General features: G+C 53.1%; 1 protein-coding gene across 3 annotated transcripts; it reads right to left on the bottom strand.

Annotated features, from left to right (window-relative positions):
* Window positions 1-2100: 2100 nt before the first annotated feature.
* On the bottom strand, window positions 2101-17350 carry NFKBID (NFKB inhibitor delta). 3 transcript variants are annotated; one of them, XM_025366380.1, is made up of 12 exons: window positions 17246-17350; window positions 13542-13645; window positions 13297-13357; window positions 12454-12671; window positions 11709-11854; window positions 11522-11627; window positions 11188-11334; window positions 11014-11065; window positions 10773-10921; window positions 4797-4913; window positions 4314-4478; window positions 2101-3038 (listed from the first exon to the last, which is right to left on the bottom strand). In XM_025366380.1, exons 1-12 carry the CDS (start codon window positions 17343-17345, stop codon window positions 2985-2987), a joined length of 1419 nt encoding a protein of 472 aa, XP_025222165.1. In that variant the 5' UTR covers window positions 17346-17350; the 3' UTR covers window positions 2101-2984. The 3 variants fall into 3 exon arrangements, with proteins under 3 accessions (XP_025222165.1, XP_025222167.1, XP_025222166.1); XM_025366382.1 differs by lacking the exon at window positions 17246-17350 and adding an exon at window positions 15607-15827; XM_025366381.1 differs by lacking the exon at window positions 17246-17350 and adding an exon at window positions 14894-14916 and having other exon boundaries at window positions 11709-11899; window positions 12454-12653.
* Between the last annotated feature and the right edge of the window lie 6 nt (window positions 17351-17356).

The following is a 17356-nucleotide window of genomic DNA, read 5'->3' as shown; positions in this document are numbered from 1 at the left end:
TGAACCTCTCCCTCTTGGAGAACTGAGCCACTATCTGAAGTGAAGAGATCTACCTGCCCTCCCGGACTGCATGGAGAAACTCTTGGCCACTCCTGGAAGCTCCAGTATCTCCGCTGAGCTATCAGGCATGTGAGTGAAGGCGTCGTGGATTTCCAGGCCAGTTGGGCCTCAGGTTGACTGCATCCACATAAGGAACAAAAGGGAGACAGCAAAACAGCCAGCTGAACCCGGCCTAGATTTCAGTCAGAAACAATTAAGAGGGGCTGGGTGCGATGGTTCACACCTGTAATCCCAGCACTTCGGGAGGCCGAGGTGGGCGGATCACTTGAGGTCAGGAGTTAGAGACCAGCCTGGCCAACATGCTGGAACCCCATCTCTACTAAACAAATTCAAAAATTAGCCAGACGTGGTGGCGGGTGCCTGTAATCCCAGCTACTCGGCAGGCAGAGGCAGGAGAATCACTTGAACCCAGGAGGCGGAGGTTGCAGCGAGAGGAGATCACGCCACTGCATTCCAGCCTGGCAAGAGAGAGGCTCTGTCTCCGATCTCAAAAAAGAAGAAAAAAGAAAAGAAACAATTAAAAGGGTGTTGGTTTAAGCCTTAAGTTTTAGGGTGGAGACACTGGCCAGAGCTCTGGAGTGTGCTAATATGTACATTCGGTTTGTGGTTCATGAAAGGTTCCTAGCTGCGGGGACTATGATGGGTTCGAGGGCTTTCTGGGATGGGGACTCTTTGGGCGATTATATTGCAGAGGCCAGAGCAGAGGCTGTGGAGCGGGTATGAGAATGGGGTTTGGGGCTTTGGGGTTTTTTTGTTTGTTTTGTTTTGTTTTGTTTTTGAGACGGAGTTTTGCTCTTGTTGCCCAGGTTGGAGTGCAGTGGCACGATCTTGGCTCACTGAAACCTCTGCTTCCTGGGTTCAAGAGATTCTCCTGCCTCAGCCTCCTGAGTAGTTGGGGTTACAGGCGCCCACCACCACACCTGGCTAATCTTTTGTACTTTTAGTAGAGACAGGGTTTCATGATGTTGGCCAGGCTGGTCTCAAACTCCTGACCTCAGGTGGTCCACCTACGTTGGCCTCCCAAAGTGCAGGGATTACAGGCGTGAGCCACCGCGCCCAGTCTTGGGTTTTTTTGTTTGTTCCTTTTTTTGAGACAGAGTCTTGCTCCGTTGCCCAGATTGGAGTGCAGTGGCGTAATCTCAGCTCACTGCAACCTCTGCCTGCCAGGTTCAAGCGATTCTCATGCCTCAGTCTCCCGAGTAGCTGGGATTACAGGCACATGCCAACACGCCTGGCTAATTTTTGTATTTTTAGTAGAGATGGGTTTTTGCCATGTTGGCCAGGATGGTCTCAAACTCCTGACCTCAGGTGATCTGCCCACCTTGGCCTCCCAAAGTGCTGTGATTTTAAGTGTGAGCCACTGCACCTGGCTAAGAATGGGGTTTTGTAGAGGTCTTAATTTGGGTTTCTCCAAAAGCAGCTGTGGAGGGAAGGATTGGAGGGAAAGTTGGAAGGGATGGAGAACATTGGTAGGGGAGGCAGGAAGAGACACAGAGAAGAGAGAGCAGACGATAAAGGGTATTTTATCAAGCCCAAACCACTGTGGGGAACTGGGGATTCATCCACTGGGGAACTCTGGAGCCCGCAGAGGCCATGCATTTCCAAGTTAGCCCAACAGACAGGTGGGGGACCATCTCCTATCGGTAACTGGCCGAGGGCTGCTGGAGTGGGAAGTGGGCACGAACCCCCTGGCTTCCAACACTTGCCATGCCCATACCAGGGCAGAGCCACACCAGTGGTCTGAAACTGCCCAAAGGCAAATATTTTGGGGCTGACACCTAGGCTGGTCTCAAACTCCTGGCCTCAAGTGATCCTCATACCTTGGCCTCCCAAAGGCCAGTCCTACTTGTGTCACCAGGGTGAGGGTGATGGGATATGGACTTGGCACCCATGGTGGCTGCTACGTCCTCCCTCCTCAGGCACATTCATCCCAATATGACCCCTCAGCGGGCATCACAGCCACTCTCCTGTGCCAGTGCCCCCAGAGATCAGACAACAATGGTTCTAGTCCAAATTGAGTTTATTTTTATTTCATTTTAATTTTTTTTTGAGACAGAATTTTGCTTTGTCACCCAGGCTGGAGTGCAGTGGTACAATCTTGGCTCACTGCAACCTCCACCTCCTGGGTTCAAGCAATTCTCCTGCCTCAGCCTCCCAAGTAGCTGGGACTACAGGTGCACACCACCATGTCCAGCTAATTTTTTTTGTATTTTTAGTGGAGACAGGGTTTCACCATATTGGCCAGGCTGGTCTCAAACTTCTGACCTCAACTGATCCACCCGCCTCGGCCTCCCAGAGTGTTAGGATTATAGGCATGAACCACCACACCTGACCCAAATTGAGTTTAATAAAGAGTTTGAGAGATGCTCAGATTAGGGAGGACCAGGAATGCTGGGGTCTGGAACGGGGCCCAGCTAGTTCTGAATCAGAGAGCACTGGGACCTAAGGGTCCCTGATCTCAGAGGGTCCCTCCTGTCTCAGGGTGAGGACCCAAAGGGTGTGGGTCCTGGGGAGGGCGAGGAGGCCATCGTAGGAGCTTTACTGAGATGGTATTGATGCCCCAAGCACCGTGTAGGGGGATTACATTTGGGTTTCTGGGAACGAAGAGCTGAGTTACGGGAGAGAACCCGAAGGATCTCAGTGGGGAAAGGACTAAGGGTGCAGGGTGTTTCACAGAAACAAACAAGGGGCCTCGATTTCACAGAAATCATCAAGAGGGCTCCTTGTGGGTAGAAGAGGGGTATCACAGCACCCCAAATATTGGGGCCTGTTCACCCCTCTGCAGCCATTCTGGGGTTTTAATGTAAGACCCCAATGGCAGGATATTCCACATACATTATCATGGTTTTGCAACATTAGCATACGCTGGCTGTCCCGCAGGACGGTGGGGACTGGAAAATCAGTCCAGGGTCTGGGTTTGAGTCCTAAGAGGACAGGCCTGGCGGCGCCACACGGCTCCTCTTCAACAGCTGCCGGAGCTGTAGACAAGGCAAAAGAGGGAGAGAAGTCTGTCAGGTTGGAAGCAGAGGTGGGGAAGGCACGCCATGCAGAGGGAGGGGTTAGAGAAGAGAGGTTGAGCGGGGCCCGTTGGATTTGCAGGTCAGAGGTCCAGAGTCAAGACTTTGGAAGAGCCAGGTGCAGTGGCTCACGTCTGTAATCCCAGCACTTTGTGGGGCTAAGGTGGGCAAATCACCTGAGGTCAGGAGTTCAAGACCAGCCCAGCCACCATGGCGAAACCCCGCCTCTACCAAAGACACAAAAATTAGCCGGGCATGGTGGCGCGTGTGCCTTTAGTCCCAACTTGGGAGGCTGAGGCAGGAGAATCACATGAACCTGGGAGGCAGAGCTTGCAGTGAGCTAAAATTGCACCACTGCACTCCAGCCTGGGTGACAAAGCAAGACTCTGTCGCCAAAAAAAAAAAAAAAAAAAGATTAGGGAAGGAGGCTGGGAGAGTGATAGTTCATGCCTGTGATCCCAACACTTTGGGAGGCCAAGGTGGGAGGATCAATTGAGGCCAGGAGTTTGAGACCAGCCTGGACAACATGTGAGATCCCATCTCAAAAAAAAAAAAAACAAAATTAGCTGGGTGTGGTGTTGCCTGCCTGTAGTTCCAGCAACTAGAGAGGCTGAGGTGGGAGGATCCCTGAGCCCAGGAACTCGAGGCTGCAGTGAGCTATGATCATGCCACTGCACTCCAGCCTAGGCAACAGAGCAAGACACTGCCTCAAAATAAATAAATAAATAAAAATAAAAATAAAGATGTGGGAAGAAGGTCAAGACCTGGGTTCATACACTGAGAAAGGGTCAGGAAGCAGAACTTCAGTGAAGGGAAAGGGGCTACTGGCTGGGGGTTCCCACCTGGGGGTGAGCAATGAGAGGGAATTGAAGGGAACAGGTAAGAGGTCAAAAGTCACATCTGAGGTCAGGAGCCAAGGTTAAGGGGAAGGGGACAGGAGGTCACACTTGGGGATCAAAGGTCACACCTTGAGGTCAAGCAAGATTCAGGATTGGGAGTACAGGTCACACTGTGAGGTCAGGGTTGGGGTAGAGATCAGAGAAGTCGCCATTCTTGGGTAAGGGATGAAACATTGAGGTCAGAGGCACATTATAGAGTCAGAGTTGCCTGAGGGCTGAAGTCACCTTCCGAGATTAGAAGTCATTCTCTGAAAGTGAGCACTGGGTGGGGCAGGGAGGTCATCCCGCGCCCGAGAGCTCAGAGACCACTCTACAGGCAGGCTCAGTGCTTACTCACCCCCTCAGGGCCTGGCCCGGGCCGCAGCAGGTGAACAGGCTGCTCATTCTCCAGGTTGCGCAGTGTGGGGTCAGCCCCAGCTGCCAACAGGTGCCGCACGATGGCCTCCTGGGCCGGCCCAGGGGGCAGGGCAGCCGCCATGTGGAGGGCTGTGTTCCCGTGGGCCTGGAAAAGTAAGGGGAGGGCTGATGGGGATCTGGGCTCGGCTGGCCCAGACCTCTAAACTGCACTTCAATTTCTGCCTTGTCCACGTCCTGTACTTGTGCTTTCACATCCCAGACCTCCCCCAGCCACAGCCACGCTGCACGCATCCCTGTGTCCATGGCCTACACATTCCGGGGCAATCTATGTCTGCTTCCTACACATTCCCCTGCAAATCCCACACATCGTCCCCTCCATGTCCACAGCCCCCAGGACCCCTAACATCCCATTGCCCCTCTACTGTAACCCACACAAACTGCACTTCCCAGCCCCAGCTCCCACCTTCATGTTGACAAAGGTCCGCAGGTCTCCCCGGGGCAGCTCCAGCAGCAGCTGAACCAGAGTGGGGTTGGCAGCCTGCACGGCCAAGTGCAGAACGGTCTTGTTGCTCTTGATCTCCTAGGGGGAGGGGAATGGCAGAGGTCAGGGCCAGCCTCACACCCACGCACCTTCCCACTGAATCCAGGAGCCTTTAGACACCCTGATCCTTGGCGGAGTGCAGTGGTTCACACCTGTAATCCTAGCACTTTGAGAGGCTGAAGAAGGAGGACCACTTGAGGCCAGGAACTGGAGACCAGCCTGGACAACACAGCAAGACCTCATCTCTACAAAAAATAGAAAAATTAGCCAGGTGTGCTGGTGCGCACCTGTAGCCCCAGCTGCTTGGGAGGCTGAGGCAGGAGGATCATTCGAGCCTAGGAGTTCAAGGCTGCAGTGGGCCATGACCATGCCACTACACTCCAGCATGGGTGACAGAGTGACACTCTATCTCAAAATAAATAAATAAATAAATAAATAAGTAAATAGGATGCTGGCCCTCCTCTGCAAGCCCCACCAAGAGTGCCTTATTCAGTTGTATGTCTTGTGCACTGCACAACACCCATCTCAGGGTGTACCATTCACACCATACACCTCCCAGAACTGTACATTTCTTATGACAATTTTCACACCAGTGTCTGGGAAAGAGATTCTTTTTCCAGTTCTTCAAAGCAACTGCCTTGGCTACCTGCCCTCCATTCAACACATTAAACTGCATCCCGACCCACACAGACTGTACTTTATCTACAAGCACAGGAGTTGGCAGCATTCATCAGTGGACTAGCTAATATTGCAATACTGCACCACAATATTGAACTGTTCCCGTCATATTTGGGGGAAAATAAAAGACCTTTTCTAAAATGAAACCTTTTTATGTGTCTTTAAGGAGTTTGCAAATGATAATGAATGTTAAACATTTTATGTGCTGATAACAGGGCAAAACCACCTAGTTTGCTCATCCAAAAAATGAAGACAAAACCAAAGCTCTAGATTAAGAGTGATTTGAAAAGATGTGACATCATAATATGTGTGCTTACTTGGATCTTGATTTATTTTTTAATGAAAAAAATTATCATTTTATAGCCAAAAGCAAATTTGACTACAGCCAGGGTATTTGGTATTGCAAGAAAATCTTTAATTTTTTAAAGACAGAGTAATGATACTGAGGTTTAAAAAGTTCTTTTTTTTTTTTTGAAGGGCACAGGGGCTCGTGCCTGTAATCCCAGCACTTTGGGAGGCCGAGGCAGGCGGATCACTTGAGGTCAAGAGTTTGAGACCAGCCTGGCCAACATGGTGAAACCGTCTCTACTAAAAATACAAAAATTAGCCAGGCGTGGTGGCACGTGCCTATAATCCCACCTACTTGGGAGGCTGAGGCACAGGAATAGCTTGAACGTGGGAGGCAGAGGTTGCAGTGAGCCAATATCACACCATTGCACTGCAGTCTGGGCAACAGAGCGAGACTCCGTCTCAAAATACAAAAGTTATTTTTTTTGTTTGTTTTTTGAGACGGGGTCTCGCTCTGTTGCCCAGGCTGGAGTGCAGTGGTGTGACCATGACTCACTGCAGCCTCAACTTACTGGGCTCGAGTGATCCTCCCACCTTAGGCTCCCCAAGCACTGGGATTACAGGGAAAGAGTTCTTATCTTTTATTATTATTATTACTATTGTTGTTGTTGTTGAGAGACAGGGTCTTGCTCTGTTGCCCAGGCTGGAGTGCAGTGGCAACACCATGGCTCACTGCAGCCTTGACCTCCCCAGGTTCAGGTGATCCTCCCACCTCAGCCTCCTGAGTACCTGGGACCACAGCCACGCGCCATCAAGCCCAGCTAATTTTTGTATTTTTTTGTAGAGATGCGGTCTCCCTATGTTGCCGAGGCTGGTCTCGAACTCCTGAGCTCAAGCAATCCACTCACCTGGGCCTCCCAAAGTGCTTGGATTACAGGCATGAGCCACCGCACCCAGCCATCTTTATTTTTTTTTTAATTTATTTGTTATTATTACTAAAAATACAAAACTTAGAGGGGTGTGATAGCACATGCCTGTAGTCCCAGCTACTCGGGAGGCTGAGGCAGGAGAATCACCTGAACCCGGAAGGTTGCAGTGAGCCGAGACTGCACCACTGCACTCCAGCCTGGGTGACAGCGAGACTCCATCTCAAAAAAAAAAAAAAAAAAAAAGAAAGAAAAATTTATTTGTCCTGTTTTCAGAGAAATACTCCCTGATTTCTGAGTTCTCCCAGAACCCTACTACACAGTTAATTCTTCCTCTTCATCATCTCTCACTCAACTTAAATGTAATTTCCTCAGAACGACCTTCATCGTGAGCCCCGCATCCAACATAAAGCCAGTCTTTTCATTGTCTAGGAGCTCCTATATTTCCGAGGCAGCTCTCATCCCGATGTGTAATTATGTTCAGTTCTTTGTTTACTTATCATCTCCTCTCTTTTCGATTAAATTGTAATGTCTAAAAGTACAAGAGAGTGGTCTTTTCGTATTAAAACATGATAGGTAGCTGGGCACAGCAGCTCACACCTGTAATCCCAGCACTTGGGAGGCCAAGGCTGGGGGGTCACTTGGGCCCAAGAGTTCGAGACCAGCCTGGGCAACATAGCAAGACCCCATCTCTACAAAAAATAGAAAACAATTAGCCAGGTGAGGTGGCTCATGCCTGTAGTCCCAGCTACTTGGGAGGCTGAGGTGGGAGGAATGCTTGAGGCCGGGAGGTCGAGGCTTCAGTGATTCGTGATAGCACCATGGCACTCTAGCCTGGGTGACAAAGCCAGACCCTGTCTCTAAAAAACAAACAAACAAAAAGCAACTTTATGCCCCATCACAGCACACTGGTAGCCACATCATACGTGTCCAAAATTCTGAGTGAAGAAAGGAATGAATTACCAAAGTATCAATTCCACCTTCTCTGTATTGCCCAAATGATCACTTAGCTCTACTTTGCAACCATTAAGAGCCTAGATTGCCATCATTCATTTCCAGACCCCGCTAATAATGCCTTATCTTGTCTCTACTCAGCCATGCCTGTCCTTCCTACAGTCCATCCCCACCATCTAGCTAACTCTGCTAAACACCGCTATTCTTTAAAGATATACAAATATTTATTGAAAAAAAAATGTGTTTGAATTTGCTTAAAAATCACACGAAAGTGAGAGGCCGGGCGTGGTGGCTCATGCCTGTAATCCCAGCACTTTGGGAAGCCAAGTCGGGCAGATCACGAGGTCAGGAGATCGAGACCATCCTGGCTAACACGGTGAAACCCCATCTCTACTAAAAATGCAAAAAATTAGCTGGGCATGGTGGCGGGTGCCTGTAGTCCCAGCTACTCGGGGGGCTGAGGCAGGAGAATGGTGTGAACCCTGGAGGTGGAGCTTGCAGTGAGCTGAGATCATGCCACTGCACTCCAGCCTGGGTGACAGAGCGAGATCCGTCAAAAAAAAAAAAAAAAAATCACATGACAGTGAGAGAGTGGATGGGGGCAAGGCTGGCCATGAGTCGCTGGTTACTGATGTTGGACACAAGGAGTTCATTCTACAATTTTCTATATTTTATTGGTGTTCAATATTCTTTAACTAAAAAAATATGTTTTGGCTGGGCGTGGTGGCTCATGCCTGTAATCCTAGCACTTTGGGAGGCCAAGGTGGGCGGATCACCTGAGGTCAGGAGTTTGAGACCAGCCTGGCCAACATAGTGAAACCCTGTCGGCCGGGCGCGGTGGCTCAAGCCTGTAATCCCAGCACTTTGGGAGGCCGAGACGGGCGGATCACGAGGTCAGGAGATCGAGACCATCCTGGCTAACACGGTGAAACCCCGTCTCTACTAAAAAATACAAAAAACTAGCCGGGCGAGGTGGCGGCGCCTGTAGTCCCAGCTACTCGGGAGGCTGAGGCAGGAGAATGGCGTGAACCCGGGAGGCGGAGCTTGCAGTGAGCTGAGATCCGGCCACTGCACTCCAGCCTGGGTGACAGAGCGAGACTCCGTCTCAAAAAAAAAAAAAAAAAAAAAAAAAAAAAGAAACCCTGTCTCCACTAAAAATACAAAAAAATCGCCGGGCGTGGTGGTGCATGACTGTAGTCCCAGCTACTCAGGAGGCTGAGGCAGAAGCATCGCTTGAACCCGGGAGACAGAGGTTGCAGTGAGCTGAGATCACACCACTGCACTCCAGCTTGGGTGACAGAGTGAGATTCCATCTCAATAAATAAATAAACATTTTTTGTGGATGTTTAATTATCTCAGCCAGCCTATGAAGGAGCTACTGTCACAAGAAAGGAATAGAACATAATTAAAAGCTAGGTCCTAAAGTCAGACTACCTGGGTTCTAATTCCATCTCTGACATTCACAAGCTGTAAGATTTTTTAGGCTGGGTGCAGTGGCTCACAACTGTAATCCCAGCACTTTCAGAGGCAGAGGTGGAAGGATTGCTTGAGCTCAGGAGTTTGAGACCTGCCTGGCCAACATAGTTAGACCTTACCTCTACAAAAAAGTAGCCAGGGGTGGTGGTGCATGCTTGTGATCACAGTTACTTGGGAGGCTGAGGTGGGAGGATCACTTAAGTGCACAAGGTCAAGGCTGCAATAAGCTGTGATCATGCCACTGCACTCCAGCCTGAGTGACAGAGTGAGACCCTGTCTCAAAAAGATTTTTGAGGCCAGGTGCAGTGGCTCACGCTTGTAATCCCAGCACTTTGGGAGGCCAAGGCAGGACGATCACCTGAGGTCAGGAGTTCAAGACCAGCCTGGCCAACATGGAGAAACCCTGTCTCTACTAAAAATATAAAATTAGCTGGGCGTGGTGGTGGGAACCTGTAATCCCAGCTACTCGGGAGGCTGACACAGGAGAATCGCTTGAACCCAGGAGGCGGAGGTTGCAGTGAGCCGAGATTGCACCATTGCACTCCAGCCTGGGCGACAAGAGCAAAACTCTGTCTCAAAAAGAAAAAAAAAAAGATTTTTGATTTCCCGTGCCTCAGTTTCCTTATCAGTAAAATAGAGAAAATAGAAAGAGTACACATGTCAAAGGGTGTTTGTGAGGTTTCAATAAGCTAATCTGAAACTCAGTGCTTGATGAATGAAAACTAAGTGCTTGATAACATACCCTAAGGTCAGTAATATTATTCCCAGTTAACAACTAGGGGCCGGGTATGGTGGCTCATGCCTGTAATCCCAGCACTTTGGGAGGCCAAGGTGGGGGAATCATTTGAGGTCAGGAGTTTGAGACCAGCCTGGCCAACACGATGAAAGCCCACCTCTACTAAAATACAAAAAAAAAAAAAAATTGCCGGGCATGGTGGCATGCGCCTACAGTCCCAGCTACTCAGGAGGCTAAGGCAGGAGAATCGCTTGAACCTGGGAGATAGAGGTGGCTGTGAGACGAGATTGCACCACTGCACTCTAGCCTGGACGACAGAGTGAGACCCTGTCTCAACAAACAAACAAAACAAACAAATAACAATAACAACAACAATGACAAAACCCTGCAGGGCGTGGTGGCTCCCGCCTGTAATCCCAGCACTTTGGGAGGCCAAGGCAGGTGGATCACCTGAGGTCAGGAGTTCAAGACCAGCAGGACCAACATGGAGAAACCCCGTCTCTACTAAAAACACAAAAACTTAGCCAGACATGGTGGCTCATGCCTGTAATCCCAGCTACTCGGGAGGCTGAGGCAGGAGAATCACTTGAACCCGGGAAACGGAGGTTGCAGTGAGCCGAGATCACATCATTGCACTCCAGCCAGGGCAACAACAGCAAAACTCCCTCTCAAAACAAACAAACAACCAAAAAGCCCCAAGGCACAGAGAAGTGAAGTAACATGTTCAAGGGCATGCAGCAAAGAAGAGGCAAAGTCAGCATTTGTCTGGAGCTCCCGGACATCAAAGTGGCCCCACTCCACACAGTCTCCCAGGGACCGACCGCCCACATCCCAGCTCACCTGGCTGGTGTGATTAGCACCCATTTGCAGCAACATGTGGACACAATCCAGTCTGTCTCGGGCCTGCGTGCTCAGCACCCGGGGGCAGAGGTCAGAAGGGCGCATAGCAACGTTAAGGGCCAGGATGGCCGTGTGGAGCGGGGTGAGGCCTGCAGAATGGAGACAGTGAGGGACTTGCATCTGTTGCACCCACCTCGCCCAGTCATACCAACCACACCAGCCCTCCCTACACCCAACTTACCCTCGAAGTCTCTGGCTTCCAGGTCAACCTGGACCCCGGAGTTAAGCACAGCCTGGGAGGAAGAGAAGACAGAGTGCTGGGTAAAGTTATCCCCTGGCCTCCTGACCCTGGAAGCCAAAATCCGGGCAACCAGTCTACCCCCCAGACGAACCCCTGCCTGCCAGTTGGCCGTACCAAGAGAACTCCTGGGAGCCCGTAGGTAGCGGCCACGTGCAAGACCGAACGTCCCTGATGGTCAGTGGCGTTGGGCTCTGCTCCCAGGTTCAGCAGATCCTCCACAATCAGGGGCTGGTTGGCAGCAGCCGCCACCAGGAGAGGGGTCTGCAAGTCACAGGAGAGGTCAGGCTGGGCTCCTGGTTCCCTCCTGTCGGAAAACCAGGCTCCCAGCCCCGTCTCCCCTCAGCCCCAGGAGCTAACCCCTGATTCCCCTCTTCTCTAGGATCCAGGGGTCCAGGCCCCAGGCTCCCTCCTCCCCTGAACCCAGGAGAGTTCAGGCCCCAGGCCTCACCTTGCCCTTATGCTCACGAATGTCAAGACGCCGGTACACCTGGAGCACCTCAGCCGCAGCATACGCCGCCCAGCGCAGCCCCCGAGCCGCAAACAGGTGAAGGAGCCTGAGGACAGACGGGGGACAGGCGTGAGAACAGCCCCCGCCAAGCCAAGAGTCTGCAGACAACCCCATCCCCTATACTCACGTGTCCCCCTCCTCATCCTGGGCCAGCAGCTGCTGTGGCCCCAAAGCCAGTATGTGAGCTCGAGCCGCCTCCAGCGATGGTCCAGGGACCACAGCGGGGAACTGTGGGGTTCCCGAAGGGAGTGTAGAAACTCTCCAGGGTCCTGCCTGTGGTAGGGAAGATTCTGCATAGAACCGGGTGTCCGGGGGGTCCTGAAGGGTGCAGGTGGTGGGGAGAGCCAGTCAGCTGAGAACTTTCCCATCCCAAGCCACCACACACACACCTGCCTGCAGAGCCCCTGGGTATCCCATCTATGCCAAGTGACTTTCGACCTTTAGGCCTCAGTTTTGCCCATCTGGAAAAGGGGATTTTTTTTTTTTTTTTTTCCGGCACAGAGTCTTGCTTTGTCACCCAGGCTGGAGTGCATCGGTGCAGTCTCCACTCACTGCAACCTCTACCTCCTGGGTTCAAGCAATTCCCCTGCCTCAGCCTCCCGAGTAGCTAGGATTACAGGCGCGCGCCACCACACCCAGCTAATTTTTGTATTTTTGGTTTCACCATGTTGGCCAGGCTGGTCTCAAACGCCTGACCTCAAGTGATCCGCCTGCCTTAGCCTCCCAAAGTGCTGGGATTACAGGCGTGAGCCACCACACCTGGCCTGGAAAAGTGGATCGTAACTGAGCTCCAGACATCTCAGAATACTGCAGGAGTGCAAATGCAAATTTTTAGGGGCCCTTCAGCATCCTGTACCCACTCTGTGTCTCACCTCCATGCCCTGGGGAAATGGGCACGGCTGCCCTGGGTCCGAGGGTGGGTAGAAGTCAGAAGGCAGGAAACTTTCGGCAGCAGAAGCAGGGCAAGAGTAGGGGCTGTCTGTGTAGGCAGCATGCGTGTTGGGGTCCCAGTCTGGAAAGCCCATGGGGAGACCCAGGCTGCTAAGTCCAGAACCCACAGTCTCCGAGTGTGCTGGGAAGGGAGGGTGGCCTGCGTGTAAGAGGAGGGGCAGGGGCAGGTCTGGTTACCAGAGTTGGGGACTTCACATCCAGGGGTAGAGGGCCTGGTGTCTCCCAAGGTACTGAGAATTAGTACTTCTGGGACACCAAGTGCCTGGGATCTGGATTCCTAGGACACTGAGAAATTGAGGGCCTGGACTCCTGGGGCACTAAAAAGGCTGGAGCCTGGGCCCTGGGGTTCTGTAGGACTATGTGCATAGACTACTGGACTCAGAGAACCTAGGAAATCAGACTGCTACTGAGTTCCAGCAAGAATGAGGGCCTACCAGCCTGGGCAACATAGTCAGACCCCGTTTCTACAAAAATTTAAAAAATTAGCCGAGCAAGGTGGCATTGCCTGTGGTCCCAGCTACTTGGGAGGCTGAGGCGGGAGGATCACTCAAGCCCAGAAGGTTGAGGCTGCAGTGAGCCAGGTAGTGCCACTGCACTCCATCCAGTGCCAGGGCAACAGAGTGAGATCCTGTCTCCAAAAAAAAAAAAAAAAAAAAAGGGAAGAATGAGGGCCTGACTCCTAGGTGTCCCAAAGTTCTGAGAGCTGGGATGTCTGAGTCCCTTAGGGAAGGGGGATGGGAAGGCTGGGAGCCCAGAGAACTTACCAGTCACAGCCTCATTCACAGATGGGGTCAGGGGCTGCTCTGGGGGAGGGAGAAATTGTCCCTGCAGAGACAAAAGCAAAAAGGAACCCAGGTGACTATCTGGCAGATTCCTCTGTTCTGTCTCGGATCTATAGGACATTTCGGTCAGGACCACCCCTCTCATCAGCCCCGAGTGCCTCCGGTAAGCCGCTGAGTCCCTACGGGACAGCACGGGGCCTCCTGAGAGCTGTGGCCCCTGGCCTCACCTGCACCCCGCCAGCGTCCGGCTGCTGCTGCTGGCGGCGCCTCTGCTCTTCCAGAAGCTTCTTCACGGTTTGCGTTGGGCAGTGACTGCGCTCACCCCTGCTCACTGTGCGGGAGAGGGCGGGGGGAGAAGTCATCAAGGGTCCTTAAGTCACCTAAATGTGGCGGGGGTGGCGCGGGGGGAGTGGGTTTGAGCACCCTCCTCGCCCTCCCGCGCGGAAAAACTGGCACATAGATGCCGCCTGACTCCTCCAAAGCCATTAGAAGATTTGGGGTGGGGCATCCGCCTCCGCCGTTTCCTTCCTTTTGCTCCGCACTTTCCCTCTGACCCAACTTTCCACCAGCGTCGCGGAAAGTGAGGAAGGGGGAGGAGGGCACCCCTCTGCAGCAACCACCCAACTTCCGTAAAAAAATTCCACCCCCAGATATCCCAGTTTTGAAGTCAGCGGGTTGGTGGGGGTCGGGCCCCAGGCATCACTCCCTAGACGCACATCCAGGTTCCCAACATTTTTTTGCCCTAGAACCTGACTCGGAAATCAGGAGTCCCCAGCGCCCCTCCTCGAGAAGTCAAAGGCATCGCCCTGGGCCGGGAGCGGTGGCTCACGCCTGTAATCCCAACACTTTAGGAGGCCAAGGCGGTTGGATCACCTGAGGTCAGGAGTTCGAGACCATCCTGACCAACATGGCGAAACCCCGTCTCTACTAAAAATATAAAAACTAGCCGGGCGCGGTGGCTCAAGCCTGTAATCCCTGCACTTTGGGAGGCCGAGACGGGCGGATCACGAGGTCAGGAGATCGAGACCATCCTGGCTAACACGGTGAAACCCCGTCTCTACTAAAAAATACAAAAAACTAGCCGGGCGAGGTGGCGGGCGCCTGTAGTCCCAGCTACACGGGAGGCTGAAGGCAGGAGAATGGCGTAAACCCAGGAGGCGGAGCTTGCAGTGAGCTGAGATCCGGCCACTGCACTCCAGCCTGGGCGACAGAGCGAGACTCCGTCTCAAAAAAAAAAAAAAAAAATATATATATATATATATATATATATATATATATATATAAAAACTGGCCGGACGTGGTGGCGGGCGCCTGTAATTGCAGCTACTTGGGAGGCTGAGGCAGGGGAATCACTTGAACCCAGGAGGCGGAGGTTGAGGTTGCAGTGAGCAGAGATCACATCACTGCACTCCAGCCCGGGCGACAGAGAGAGACTCCATTAAAAAAAAAAAAAAAAAGTCCCATCCATACAGTCTCGCTTTCAGGCCCCAGGAGTCTGTACCCTCAGTTCGTTCCTCTCGAGGACCTGGGAGCCCCGGTTGCCAAACTCCTTATCACCACCCAGAAAGACAACCCTCACCCTTGAGCCTGAATTCCGGCGGAGGAAGGGTTAAGCGGGGATTGCTGGGGGCGGGGGCGGGAGGAGGCGGCTCGGAAACCGCCCGGACGCGGCGCAATGACGCCACGGCGCTCACGCAAGGGAATCTTCCATCCTCCCCTTCCCCCTAGGCCTGTGCCCCAGGTGTCCTGCTCCGAGGCGGGGTGCGCGGCCGAGCGTGGCGCTCGTGGAATCCCCGCGCAAGGGGAATTCCTGCTCAGCCCCGCACGGGTGGCGATCCGGAAATCCCAGGGCGGGGCAGAGGCAGGGTCACCCCCAGCGTAGACCCCTGAGGCCAGGCTCCGGACCCTTCCCCACCGAGACCCGCGCCGATTTTAAGCAACCACGCCCCCCAGCGCTCAGCCCAGTCCCTCCTTCTAGGGTTAGGAGTCTCGGCTGCCAGCAACCCCTAGCACCTCCAAGGACCCAGGGGTCCAACCTCCCAGCCCTTTCACCCTCGGGGCACCGCGATCCTAGATCCCCAGACCCCTGCACCCCCAGGACCCAGAAGTCCGAGATCCCAGCCGCCCCTCCGTCACGATCCACGATCCCCTCCTCCTCCAAACACCTAGGACCCTCACTCTTGGGACACAGGACTGACGCTCCAGCTCCGTCCCTCAGGGCCTCGGGAGTCTTTCGATCCTCAGTCCCTCACTCTCTTAGCGGGCCGAGCGTGCCCTACCCGCACCCGTTACCTCGGGGATTCCTTGGCGTGGATTGCGGGCCCCCAGGGCCGCGGCCTCGGCGCTGCGCCAGCCTCGCTGTTTCCCCCGCGGAGCCGCCGCCGGGTCCCCGATCTTAGGTCCGGTACCCGCGAGTTTTTAAACTAGGGGTTCTGGCACCGCCCAGTCCTGGGCAGGGCCCGCCCACAAGCCTGGGAGTCCCCGGGTCGCGCTCCGGCGAACGCAGTCCCTGAATGGGCAGGGTGGACTTGGGAGGCGGACTACTAGGTCCCTGGGGAAGGAGGGAGCTGGGGTCCAGATCTTTGGTCTGAAGGAGCCTAGGGTACTGGGCTCCAAGAGGAGGGGGATACTGGGGGGCCTGGATTTCTTTTCTAGTGATTCTCTCGCCTCAGCCTCCCGAGTAGCTGACACTACAGGCGCCGGACACCACGCCTGACTAATTTTTGTATTTTTAGGACAGACGGGGTTTCACCATTTGGCCAGGCTGGTCTCGAACTCCTGACCTCAGGTGACCCACCTGCTTTGACCTCCCAAAGTGCTGGGATTACAGGCTTGAGCCGTGGTGCCTGGCTGGGGCCTGGATTTCTGAGTCTGTCCAAGGGGGTGCTGGAGGCTTTGTCTCCTGGGTCCTGCCCATGGAGGTAGGGGTAGGAGTGGGAATGGAGATAGGGGTGGGGGCAGGGAGAATATTACTGGGTCCAGAGGGAGGGGAGGACTGGGGGTCTAGACTCCCAGAGAAAGGGCCTGTGGGTAAGGGTATAGGGTGTGGCTCAATTTCTTCCTCTCCCCTACATCACCCTTTTCAGAGGTCTGGTTTCATTTACTCATGCATCATTTAAAATAATTCATTGCAGCAGAGGAGGCATTTTGCTGGGTACTGTGAACTAAGTAGACAGGAATTCCCAGCCCTGGAGCTGACATTCCAGTGGGAGGCCACTGTCAGTTTCACTTGGTGACCTTTCACAGCACTGACCACGTTGGCCCTATTTCTCCCCTGCTTGTTTGCTTGCTTGCTTTTCTTTTCTTATTCTTTTTCTTTTTCTTTCTTTTTTTGGAGACAGGGCCTCACTCTGTCACCTAGGCTGGAGTGCAGTGGCAAAGTGGCGAGATCTCAGCTCAGTGCAACCTCCACCTGCTTCAGTCTCCCAAGTAGCTGGGATTACAGGAGCCTGACACCATGCCTGGGTAATTTTTGTATTTTTGTAGAGATGGGGTTTCACCATGTTGGCTTGAACTCCTGACCTCAGGTGATCCTCCTGCCTTGGCCTGCCAAAGTGCTGGGATTACAGGCATGAGCCACCACGGTGGTCTCTCCCCTGCTTTCAAGATGCCAAGCTCTCCGGTGTCCCCTCCCTTACTCCCTCTTTCTCCATTTCCCTGGCGGAGTTCCTCCTCTTCTCCCATTCAGTGTGTGTTGGGATGGGGGCAGAATCCTGTCTGCACTCACTTCCTTGGTGATCTCACCCAGTCTTGTGGCTTTAAGTAGCATCCATAAGCCATCAACCCCCAAATTTACATCTCCAGACCAGCCTTATCCCCTGAACTCCTAAATGCAGTGAGGTCATTCAGCATCTCCACAGGGAGATTATCAGGCATTTCCAACTCCGTGTGCCCAAACCTCGTCACTTTCCCCGCAAACCCACTTCCCCACCTTTCATCTCTGCCAGCAGACACTCCCATCTTCTCAGCTTTTCACGCCAGAAGGCTTGGCTGTCTAGGATCCCTCTCAAACACACCCACATCCATTTCATCAGCAAATTTT

Source organism: Theropithecus gelada, chromosome 19 (genome assembly GCF_003255815.1).
Source record: "Theropithecus gelada isolate Dixy chromosome 19, Tgel_1.0, whole genome shotgun sequence".
In the NCBI taxonomy this organism is placed as follows: Eukaryota; Metazoa; Chordata; class Mammalia; order Primates; family Cercopithecidae; genus Theropithecus; species Theropithecus gelada.
The sequence above is the reverse complement of the archived record's forward strand: the minus strand, read 5'-3'. Positions and strand labels throughout refer to the sequence as shown.